The following is a 12,310-nucleotide window of genomic DNA, read 5'->3' as shown; positions in this document are numbered from 1 at the left end:
AAATAATTTGGTAGGATGGGGGCGCACCACACTATCCGTGCGGCCATCCGTTCAATTTTGACATATGTGCATCAATTTTAAGTTTATGATAAGATCAGACGATAACAAAGTAGTGTTGAGACTTAAGAGAAGTAAAACAAGGAACTGCCACAAATAAACTGAAGCCAAAAGCTTATTGACGACAACATACAGGACGAAACTCACAACGCAACATTGATTAATTTTCTTTGGTTTGATCGTCGACACTGGGCTTTTTTTGTCACACACCTCTGGCTACGTACTCTCTCTTACAGTCCCCAAATTAATGAACTTAACTTGTATATAAACAAACCTCCCTCTTGAGTTTTCCCATCCCGAAATTAAAGCTTCAAACAAAATCACTAAATTAATAAATAAGCCATGGCAGCAGAGAAAGAAGGAGGCATTGTCAAGAAAGGCCATGAAGAAGGCCTGAAATTGGCGGTTTCTCTTCTCAAAAAATTTGAGCTCCCCGAAGGGCTGCTTCCCTTGGCCAACGTTGTCGAAGTCGGCTACGTGGAAAGCACGGGGTACATGTGGATTGTGCAGCAAAATAAAGTGGAGCACGAGTTCAAAATGATCAGCAAACTTGTGAGCTACGATACCGAAATTAATGGGTACGTAGATAAGATGAAAATCAAGAAGCTCAGGGGAGTGAAGGCCAAAGAGCTGATGCTTTGGCCTCCGGTGAGTGAAATCAGAGTCGATGACCCACCAACCGGGAAGATTCACTTTAAAAGTCTTGCTGGAATCACCAAGACTTTCCCCGTCGAAGCATTTGCTGCTGGCCAGTGATTTGAATTTGGCTTCCTGATTGCAACTATTTCTAATTTAGTTGGTTGTGCTCGTGTGTGTGAGACTCTGTGCGTTCATGTGCATGCCTTGTTCTTGGATCATGATGAGGCCCCGTTCTGTATATTTCGGGCCGGCCTATTTTCAAGACTTAATTTCCTTTCCAGACTTAAGTGAGAATAAAAAAATTGACGTGCTTTGAACACTTCCCAATTAGAGAAAGAGTGTTTCATAACCGGACCAAGGGCCTAGATGGCGGAAAAACTAACTATTAGCTAGTATTGCTAATTCGCTATCATATGGCTTTTGGTTGGACAAAAACTCATGCAAGTGTAAAATAAGCATATTCTTCCTTGGGCAAGAAATTAAAATATTTACGTCAATAATATTACATAAAGTTAGTCAATATTTACTGTGGACACCGATAATATAAAAATAGTCAATTACGAGGTAAAAATATAAAAATAGTCAATATTTACATGTCAATAATATAAAAGATAAGTCAGTATTTACATGCCGATAATATAAAGATAGTCAATATTTACATGCTAATAATATGAGAAAAAAAATAGTCAATGTTTGGTTGGTAATAAAATAAATATAATAAGCATATGTCTAGTTACAAAATTAGTTAAATCACGTGATATTCCGTGCTGATTTGTTTAACTGGAATGAATGTGATATTTTGAAAAAAAAAAAAGATACATAAACTAAAAATTTATTAATTTATTGATTAATTCTTTTTTCTAGTCCCAAAAGTGTTAATTTGTTTTGTTTTGCTATATACGAAGCCTTGGAAAAAAGAGGAAACTTATAGTGTTAGAGAAGGAAAAAAAGGACAACCACAAACAAACCCATCACTAAGCTTTTTGTTATACATCTCTACGCGCTCTTAATCTACTAACTTATATATGAAGAAACCTCCCTCTTAAGTTTTCGCTTCCGAAATTAAAGCTGCAAGAAAAGTCACCAAATAAATTTACAAGCCTTGGCACCATAGATGGCAGCAGAGATGGCATCAGAGAAAGAAGGAGGCATCGTCAAGAAAGGCCATGAAGAAGGCCTCAAATTGGCCGTTTCGCTTCTCAAAAAATTTGAACTCCCCGAAGGGCTGCTTCCCTTAGCCAATGTAGTCGAAGTCGGCTATGTGGAAAGCACAGGGTACGTGTGGATCGTGCAGCAAACTAAAGTGGAGCATTTGTTCAAAATGATCGGCAAACTTGTGAGGTATGATACTGAAATTAGTGCGTACATAGAGAAGAAGAAGATCAAGAAGCTCAAGGGAGTGAAGGCCAAAGAGCTTATGCTCTGGCCAGCAGTGAGTGAAACCACGGTTGATGATCCACCAACTGGCAAGATTCACTTGAAAGGTCTTGCTGGAATCTCCAAAACTTTCCCCGTTGAAGCATTTGCTGCTGGCCAGTAACTTGCATTTCGATCCCGAGGCATGGCAATTACTTCTAATTTAGTTGGATGTGTGTGTGTGTGTGTTCATTGTTCATGTGTTACAAGGATACGTTGGTTAAAATAAAAATTGTATGTGCTTTGAATTTATTTTTTATTTCTTCTTAAACATTATCACAAGCTGTTGGGTTCTATTGAGTACGTTGCTCGAAAATTTATGCTAAATAGATGCATAATCTACCCCTTATTTTATATATAATTATAAAAGAGTGATTTTTAAATGTCTTTTAGATTTAAATTCTTTCACGTGATTAGAAGAAGAGTACTTTACGATATGATCAATGATTTTGGATGATTTTTTTTGAAAAAAAAAATTATTAGCTCATACTAACTTAAGAGATATTTGAGGTTAAAGTACTGTAACTTTAAATTTACAATGTAGAACTAGAGATTCATCAATTCCATAAGACCTTAATAGTACTGATTAAGAACAATAACTAATAAGTTGGAGCGTGCAACAAATTATATCACCATTTCTTTTCTTATATATGCTTCTAACCCATATTTGTTATTCAATTACAATCGATGAAACATCTATTGGTTGAATTCAATTGTCATACGAATTGATTTATAGTGGAGATGTTCCAACACAACCAGACCTGTTAAGACAAGAGCGGAACCAGGCTTTAAAATATTTTCTAAGACACGGTTTGAATTGATTGAGTTTTTTATTGAACTCTGTTGCCATAAATATAATTAAAATTATGAACCAACCCGATATGGTCCAAATCTAATTTGGTTTAGCTTTTCGATTTTTTAACCTTTAAAATCTTTATTATCTCTAGTAATTCGATTTTGGGATTGACTTTTTCTTGCTTTACAAACTGAACCACTTGTTCGGTTCGATTTTTTTGGAACCACAGTTTATTTACCAACCCCTATCCATATAAGCCCCCTCTGGACTTTTGAAATTTTGTTTTCTAGAAGCCATATTCTTGTTTAATGAGTTTTTATTTTATCTAAACACTATTCATGTTTGAGTGGAGCTTTTAAACACTCCTAAAAAATCCTTATAACACCCCTTTTGAATCTTATTTCCTCAAAAACCACAGATTAATTTATAAAATACTAACTCACAAATTAAAATCAATTATCTCGTCATTAAATTTCACTCTAAAAAGTATAATTTTTTAAACTTTTTATTTACAAATGCATACAATCCTAAAATCTTAAATTATTTTTTATCTTATTACATAATATATGTTTCCGTATCTAATTTCAAAAATTTCTCAAAAAAAAATTAAAGTATAAATAAAAATATGAAATGGGGTAGGCGTAAAAAAATCATTAAAATAATAAATCAATACAATATTTAATTGAATTTTTATTCAAAACAAAGAATGAATTAATTTGTTTTTGGTTATTTAGGTAATTTCTATCAAAAAGAATTTTATCAGAAATTTTATAAGGATGTCAAAAGGCCTACTTTTCATATTTTATTAATGAGTGATGATATTCTATCTCACTAGTCCCTACTTTTCAATTTATCTTATTACTTTTCATAATTACCCTAATTAAATCAAAAGGTCATTATTTTATTTTATTCTCTCTATTTTCTCTCACTCTCTCTTTATTATAAATGTATAACCTTCATCCCTACCACTTCATTAACAACAAGTTCATCATTATCGCCGCCGCCACCGCCATCAACTATTTTCTTCACTATCAATTCATCACCTCCACCAGTACATGACTAGTTCCAATATTAGATTTTGTTAAAATTTATGAACAAGTGGTTTGTTTTGTTATTATTGATGATATTGGTTTTGGATCTTTTGATTTTGTGTAAGAATGTAAGATTTTGTTTAATTTCATTATGGGATTAGAATTAGTATTCTATTCAAATTATGAATCAATTAAAAAGATAGGACAGATGAGAAATTAATCTATTGAAAACTTGAGAGAGAAGAAAAAAAAATATTTTTTTAATTGTTTTTACTTTTCAATAAGGGCAATTTGGGATTAATATGAATTGAAAAGTGGGGGGATGGTAAGATAATTCAATGGGGTTAAATATCACCACTCTTTATTAATAGACAAAAATGTCAATATTAAATTATAAAATTTCAAAAGTGCCATCCTACAAATCCAGCTTCTTCTTAACCAACCCATTTTACTTGGGATGTCATATCAAACCGGACCAAAGAAATGCGGTCTAGGTAATACTTGATTCGAGAATTATACCGAGGTAGACCTGAACTTTACTTAATAAGCTCAGAATATTTGAAGGGGGGGGGGGGAGATAATGTTTCAATTAGGGATCCTTAACCATATTAAAATTAGAAAAAATTTAAAAGATAAAAAAATACATATTTCAATACAATGTATTTTTATTTTGTACTATATTAAAATCTGTATTTTTTATCTTTTACGTTATCCACAACTTTAATATGGTATATATATAATTATTCTCTAATAAAGATATTTTCATTTTAACAAAATGAAGAATTATAAAACATAAAATTCAAAATTTTTACTAGACTTTTTACGCCTAGGCCGGGTACTACAAAAATATGCCCACACCGGATCTCAGACTTGCCACACTCAAGACCGGCCCCATTTTTAACCATCCCTATTTTAACCCATCACATCCTTATTATCAATTTGCCCTCTTTCCAAACTAAAAGTCTAAAACTCTAGTGTTTCCATATATATATATATATATATATATAAAAGATAATAATAAAAGTAAAGATTAAGCTAGGGTGCCGCTTCTTTTCTTCTAATAATTATTATGAATTTAGCATTTTAATTTTAACAGAAATTACATCAATTGGAATATCGAAAGAAATTTGTTGACGCATTATTTTATTTTTGAAAATTTTTATATTTATAAAATTATTTGTATTAGGCACTTAAAAAATTTTATATTTATAAAATTTTTCTGGTCCGCCACTTAAAAAACGCCTGTCATTCTAGATTGCGTAAAATCTTGGGGGGTCACCGACTAGTTGAAGGAAATTATATATGATTTTAATAAAACAAGGTTACTATTTAGATCAGACGGCATGACATGATGATGTACTACCCACCAACCAAAAGTTTGTGACAAAACCCTTGCGAGTGGTAGAATATCGAGGAGAATCAAACAGAACAGAACGGTCATATCTACAAGTCTAACCCTGCACTCTCTGTCTCTGTGCCTTCCAACAGCAAAAGCACACTAGCACAGGCACAGTCACAGCACACCTATTTCCTGTACGTACTTACACACCGACACCGTACCATATTTTTACGAAACACATCACCCTTGGATCTCTCAATCAATGTGTTCACTCTCACCAGTCACCACGGCCTGAAAGCTTTGCCCAGTAACACAGTTCCAGTCCAGTCGCTACACTTTTGTTCTTTTCACATCAACTCAAATTTATTGCAAGTGGGAGAAATGAATTTGTAAATTCTCCGAACACTGCTGTAGGTACAATTGATGAGGGTTTTATGCGCGCGCGCGTATGCTGCGAGTGTGTTTTCTTGGGTGACAAGGGGGCCTATGATTTATTTTTTAACACTTTTTTCTAACTTTCCAGCTGGTGCAGTATTGGAGCTGCATCTGCCACTTCGGTAAAAGGAAACATCCAAAAAAAAAAAAGCTAGCCCATTCATTCAGGAAAGTACCGTACTAAACCAACCAAACGGGGACCAAGCTAGAGTCACCAGCGGAAGTTTGTAAACAGGGCTAGGAGCAAGATTTGCCTGTCCATGGGTTAAAAAATACTAGTTCTAAGAAGGGGTTATAAATTGTGAGAGATATCGACGTGCAAAAATGAGAGTTTTGGACTCCTTTTTTGGGAATTATTGGGTCCATAAAAAGTTGTATTTACACTTAGAATAGGAGGGACTTTTAACTTCAAGAACAGGAGGAACTTTAAAAAAGAACGAAGATGGTGATGAATACAACTCTAGACAATATAATTTAATTGCACAGCATTTTCCAGCTTTTCTTGGAACACAAAAATGAGAAAGGCCTTATATGTGACAAAAAGTTTGCCTTTGAAAGGAGAAGGACTAAACCAGAAAGCATAATTAATTCTGCAAATGTTAACTGAAGAAGCTATTTCCTCTGTATTGGTTCCCTGCCTTATAAAAAATTCTGAGAAAATTATATAGATGATTATTTCACAGGTAAAATTGGTAATCCTAAGGACTAAATGATGATGGACAATTACCATCAAATATGTGGTGGCTCGAGCCATGACAGAACAAGAATCAAGATGTATTTTACTCTATAGACTATAACCTCTCACCGAGTCCTCCAAGAATTGGTGGCTTGGGTTGATCATCTCCTTCAACTTTTCTCCATTCTTGTATATCTTAAAAGTCGGCACAGTTCTTACACCCTCAGATTTTGCTATTGCCAAGCTCTCCTCCACATCCACCTGCAGTTGGTTGAATGACCACAAATTTTTATATGTCAATTTGTTAAAAGATTACATCCATCTTTGCATGTTATGGATGAAGACTATTCCATAGAATGAAGTGGATTGATCTCATAATCAACTTTAGGTTGGTTGAGGACCATTAAATTGCCTACCTTAAAGAAATGCACATATGGGTATCGAACACAGAGCAGGTTTACGAATGGTGATATTTCTTCACACTTTTCACTGGATGCCTCTTTAAAATGAACTAATGAAACACCTGATATCAGTCATGACAAAGTTAAGATATGTACGTTGAAGAGCAAAAGAGAGATGAGACAGAACAATAGTCAAGAGAAACCCCACCAGGTGATGATATTGCAGCTTTGAACTTCTCTAGGTTTGAAATCTCCTCTACCTCACCACTCATTTTCATATTATGTACAAACTCTCCGCGAGATTTCTTTAATGCAACTTGTGCATTGTGCAAAGATTCAGCAACTTCGTTGTCTCCTGGAAGTTCCCTCCTCAAGGCCTCGTAATCTCTCACAGCTTCTGACCATCGCCCAAGCTACAATACCCCACAACAAAATATCCAACAGTCAACTACAAAATTAAAAAGAAAGTATGTGTTCCATCAACTCAGAAATACATATAGGTGCACAAAAGCATTATGCCGACTATTCACCTTTTCATTTGAGACAGCCCTGCGAAGAAGAGCCTTGGTGTAATTTGGTTGTATTCTGAGGGCTACATTGCAGTCCTCTATGGAATTTTCCCATAATCCCATCTTAGACCAACAAATTGCTCTATTGCAATAGAGAATGGAGTTGTAACTATCATATTTGAGGCCTTCACCATAAGCTGAGCAGGCTTCGGAATATCTTCTAGAACTGAAAAGATTATTACCACGAGTACGAGCCCTTACCACCATTTTCACATTGGTTAACACTGATGCAATCTCTACATTACTGTAATCAAGAAGCCCAGCTTTCTCTGCTGATGAAACTGCATTCTCAAATCTGCAACACATCTACTATCCATTCTCACTCACCCCAAATAAATATAAATTTTTGAATTTGAACTTCATAGTCCAGAGCTCACCTTCCTAGTGCCATCTCAACCTGAGCTCGGATATATTGAACATAAGCTTCAGCAACCATACCGAAAAACTTAACTTGTGAGGGAGGAGAGTAGTGTTCAAATTTAGGCATGTTTGATAGGCAAGAATCTGCATCCTCATTTTGGTGGAGTTTCAAATGAGCTTCTGCTTTACAAGCAACAAGCTGTAAAATACCATCCAGAAAAGTTCAGGCAGTCTGAAGTTTACTTTTATGTCAAGGAAAGCTAATAGAAGAAATTCAGGAGAAATGTTTGCACCTGAGGAGAGGAGTCTACTCCAATTGCTATGGCTGCATCAGTCTCCCTAAGTACAGTCTTCCAATCCCCAATCTTCCTGCTCTCGGCACATCGGTTTAGATGCTTCTCAAATGATTGCAACTTCAGCAATTCATTTGGATCTGGGTGATGCCCAGGAAAACAGAGGTGATGCCGAGCATTTTCAACCTGCCCTAATCTGAAGTGAAATCCAGTTGAAGTTGTGGATAAGCTATCATGGAAAATTCATTAATAAATAGCGAAAATCAAGATGTTCTTGAAAAACCCACGAACCTAAATTGCATAGGTGTGTTATGATCAGTACAATTTAAATTGAATACTAAAATATTATCAACTCTCAAATAAAACTTCAATCAAAGACAGAAACAACATAGAATGGTCGACCAATCTAAGCTAATAAAAGCAGACCAGTGAGAAAGAAACAAGAGATCTAACATCCTACATCACCAAAAAGATTTAAAAAAAAAAAATTCAACAATTGAAGAGAATATTAAACAAAACCCAAAACCTCAGCAAATCAAAAACCAACCACACAAGGGACTAATAGAACCCAATGAAACAGATCCAAGTTATAGCAAAACGAACAGGAAACACAACATAAAGACAGAGACTAATAAGTATTCACTTAACTTAATTACCTAAAATAAAGAGAAGCCAATCTCTGATGAGCCCTGTTATAACCAGGGTCCAACCTCACAGCCTCCTCGCAGTCAGACACAGCCTCAGTCAGCCTCCCCAAAGCCGTCAGAGTCGCCGCCCGGTTACTCCGATACGCAGCGTTTTCCGGCGACATGGATATAGCCTTATCATACAACTTCAGAGCCTCAACGAAATTCCCTTTTCTATACATCTCATTGCCAGCTCTCTTCACTTCCTCTGCATCCACTGCCACGTTACTCGTTTTTACATTATTGTTATTGTTATTGATATTACTGCTACAGCTACGCACAATACTGCCGTGTCCGTAGTTCCCGGTGCCCGTACCCAAAGTGTCCGTCCTGTTTGAAACGCGACACGTCATCCCAGTTTTGAGGATCTTCCCGGAGGGGCAAATGTTGCCACTTGGAAGCACGTTACTCGTGTTTGGATGCGAAGAAACTGAATGTGTTGCATTACCGTTACAGCTGCTGCTACCGTTGCTGGTAGTGCTGAAACTTGAGCCAGAGTAGATCAACGGAGGGCCAGCAGAGACTGATCTCCGATGACCCGGCTTCAAACTGCGTGGCGGCGTAGGGCCGGATCCAGAAAATCCCGAGAGCTCGCCGGAGTGGCTGCTGTTTTTGTCACTGTTAGGCAATTGGGCTGCGGTTGTTTTGCCTCCTGAAGCAGAACCAGAGGAGCTTGAACTGCTGCTGCTGCTTGATGTGGCCGCGGCTGCTGCACCATTTGCGCTACTGCTGGCTGAGCCGCCACGCGTCACTAGAGGTGAAACAGGCGAACCCAGATCGAGTTCTTTGAAATCCGGCTTGTTTTTGTCACTGTCGTTCAATGTGAGAGAGCCAAAGCCTGTGTGTAGTTTCTTCGAATGTGACATTGTCGTAAATCCACTTGAAAAAACTTGTTCTTTTTGTTATATCAAGAAGAAGAAGAAGAAGAAGAAGAAGAAAATTCGTAAGAACAAAGAGTTTGCGAATGGAACATGAAGAGAAGGAGATATGATGGGGATCTCGTGATTATTTAGAGAGAACCCAAAAAAAAAAAAAAGAAGCAAAGGATGAATTAATGAATGTGAGTGAATAGTGGTATGAAATATATGATACTGATGAAGTGATGCTGATGATACCAAAGTGCTTTTAAGGAAAGAAAGAAACTGCTTTTAATTTTCTTTCCTTTGGGAAATTAAAAAAAAAAAAAAATTTTGATCTTCACGAGACAAACAATTTTACAAACTCTTCTCTTCTCTCACTCTTCTTCTTCTTCTTCTTGTCGTTCTCTACCAAGTCTCAAATGGTCTCCCTCTGATCTTCTCCACGGCTATCCCACATTTGTTTCTCTTCTTTATATATTTTATTCATTTATGGATAAAATTTTGACCAGATTGTTATTTCTTTTTAACTTCTAAAATTCAGTCACTTACAATAGACAAGTAACAATGGTGCAACGTGCAAATAATAAGTACTAACTTTGATCGGTGATTATTAGATTATAATAAAGGCTTACCCCATTATAAATACATGCATAAAACTTTAAAAATTTACCTGATTTCAGATCAGAAGATGATCAACTAAAATTCATCACACCTTAATCTCTTTTGCATACTTTAAAATTATTGTTTTTATTGTTTTATTATTATATTATAAATTAAAATTTATTGAAATCAATTTTTATCCCTACAACAGTGAAAAGCTAAATCCAAACTGAAAAAAAAAAATCTCACTTGAAAATTATTCTTGCATGAAATGTTAAACACAAGATAAAACGGATTCTGAAATTAGAGTGAATTATTAGAGAGATTGAGTGATATTTGTTCTAAAAGTTTATGTATTTTTGGTACAATCTCAGCAATTTATTTTATTTTTATTTTTATTTTTTTTATGTTAGCCAGCAAATTACATTTGCATGAGACACCGCATTCATTTATTTTAAAGAAGAATTCTTACTCTCACACGACAAGGTGCCATGCGTCTTAAATTTTGTAAAAAATTAATAGTCATATTGGAACAACAAAAATTTACAATAACTAATGATGTCATGATAACAGAAATTTACAATAAATTTACATTCTAACTTGTAGAGATATATTGCGATAAATGTTGTTGATAATGAGTTTTAATGGGAAATTAATAATGAAAATGGATATTAATGAAAAGATGGTTAATTATGTCATCAAAATCTAGAATAAAAAGCCAGTAAATTAAATTTTATCTCAAAATTTGAGCTGGCTTTCGGGGCTTATGTCAGAAGCTACCATTTATAAAATTAATAGCTTAATTATGTGGCTTACGTGTACTTACCACAATTAACGTCTTTTTTTTTTTTCCCTCCATTCCATATGTTCCGTACTGCCGGAGGCCTAGTAAGCCTAACGCCGTTTCCCCTCGTTCGCTCGGCTTAATTTAATAGTCCTCTACCAAATTTACCAAACTACTCATGAACTATCATTACTATTATTATTTTTAACACTATTGGGGTTTGGTTTACACTTCACTCTTCTTTGTTTGGATTCTTTTTATACATATATATTTTAATTACACGAGACTATTACTCATATTACAACTCATATTATATGATATTACAATTGATATTACTTAGATTTAAGAAATGAATTAAATCGAATCACTACCCTCACAATTATGAGAGAGTAACTTTAATAGAGTAATTTAAAATTTTTTATATTTATTTTTACCCATAAATACTCGTTTTCCTTTAATAGAAGGATTACGTTTTGGAAACTTCTCAATTTTTGTCCTTCAATAAAAAAGAACTAGCTTGTATAAAGTGGTCCTCAAGTAGATATATACAGTGCAATTATGATCCCACTCCTCTACATCCATTCCTAGAATTAAAGAGCAAATTTTTGTCCTCAATTAGGACAGCAGTATGCAAATCCAATAATAAAGTCTTTGGTGGTACCAATGTTACCGCATCATTAAATTAAAGTTCATTAGCGTTCCTTCTTGTGTAAATACACACCTTTCATCAAATTCAAAATTATCATAAATGTATTGTGTATACATGACAAAATACACTTGGATGGTAATGTAACGGTGTGGTGGTGTCGTGTTATTTACTACTCATTGTGATAATTTTGAATTTATCAATAATTTTATGTGTGAAGAAATGCAAGTAAACGTCAGCGCGACGATGGTGATATATATTATCACTTAAGACTTTTTCCTAATGTCCCCACAATTGTTTACGAGTAATTATTTAGCATTTCTTGTAAAATTGTGGAAGAAAAACAATTATAAATAATATCACCAATAGCTTTTATAATTGACTTGAAGTGAAGCCACCTAAGGAACCCGTGATATATTTAACAAATTCCTCAATTGTAGCTTTCTAAAACATTTGCTTTACATAATGAGACATACCCATCTTATTAGATTGCATAATACCCTACAACTCCAAGTTGGCTCCCGAGAAACACATGCAGACACAATTATTTTCAATCAATTTATTCATTGAAACCACATGCCTCTGCTTTGTATATATATATATATATATATGCACTTTCATTATACATTGTTTATCAATTCTGCAAATAATTTTGATATCGACTAATTGACATTATATTTTCGTTAATAACATTACTTAGGAAAGAAAATTCAGCCATATAA

At 34.7% G+C, this 12,310-nt stretch overlaps 3 protein-coding genes across 3 annotated transcripts; 2 read left to right on the top strand and 1 right to left on the bottom strand.

The window, feature by feature from the left end:
• Positions 1-399: 399 nt before the first annotated feature.
• LOC18051995 lies at positions 400-813 on the top strand. The gene has a single exon (XM_006446715.1). It carries the CDS (start codon positions 400-402, stop codon positions 811-813), a length of 414 nt encoding a protein of 137 aa, XP_006446778.1.
• A 997-nt stretch (positions 814-1,810) lies between these two features.
• Positions 1,811-2,236, top strand: LOC18051994. Its single transcript, XM_006446714.2, has one exon. The coding sequence runs from the start codon at positions 1,811-1,813 to the stop codon at positions 2,234-2,236; it is 426 nt and encodes a 141-aa protein (XP_006446777.2).
• Positions 2,237-6,113: 3,877 nt separating this feature from the next.
• Positions 6,114-9,992, bottom strand: LOC18051993 (inactive TPR repeat-containing thioredoxin TTL3). Its single transcript, XM_006446713.2, has 7 exons — positions 8,669-9,992; positions 8,013-8,208; positions 7,737-7,918; positions 7,321-7,654; positions 6,999-7,203; positions 6,806-6,912; positions 6,114-6,650 (listed from the first exon to the last, which is right to left on the bottom strand). The coding sequence occupies exons 1-7, from the start codon at positions 9,562-9,564 to the stop codon at positions 6,498-6,500; spliced, it is 2,073 nt and encodes a 690-aa protein (XP_006446776.1). The 5' UTR covers positions 9,565-9,992; the 3' UTR covers positions 6,114-6,497.
• Positions 9,993-12,310: the final 2,318 nt, after the last annotated feature.

This window comes from Citrus clementina, unplaced genomic scaffold, assembly GCF_000493195.1.
Source record: "Citrus clementina cultivar Clemenules unplaced genomic scaffold, Citrus_clementina_v1.0 scaffold_2, whole genome shotgun sequence".
In the NCBI taxonomy this organism is placed as follows: Eukaryota; Viridiplantae; Streptophyta; class Magnoliopsida; order Sapindales; family Rutaceae; genus Citrus; species Citrus x clementina.
Note: the sequence above shows the minus strand (reverse complement) of the source record. Positions and strands in the feature narration are given on the sequence as shown.

Bases quoted from the DNA above. Each gene is read 5' to 3' on its own strand.
- LOC18051995 (XM_006446715.1), top strand. From the start codon at position 400: ATGGCAGCAGAGAAAGAAGGAGGCATTGTCAAGAAAGGCCATGAAGAA.
- LOC18051994 (XM_006446714.2), top strand. From the start codon at position 1,811: ATGGCAGCAGAGATGGCATCAGAGAAAGAAGGAGGCATCGTCAAGAAA.
- LOC18051993 (XM_006446713.2), bottom strand. From the start codon at position 9,564: ATGTCACATTCGAAGAAACTACACACAGGCTTTGGCTCTCTCACATTG. The intron at 8,209-8,668 runs GTAATTAAGTTA...ATTTCACTTCAG, and splicing joins TTGGCTTCTCTTTATTTTAG to ATTAGGGCAGGTTGAAAATG. The intron at 6,651-6,805 runs GTAGGCAATTTA...AACCAACTGCAG, and splicing joins CATATGTGCATTTCTTTAAG to GTGGATGTGGAGGAGAGCTT.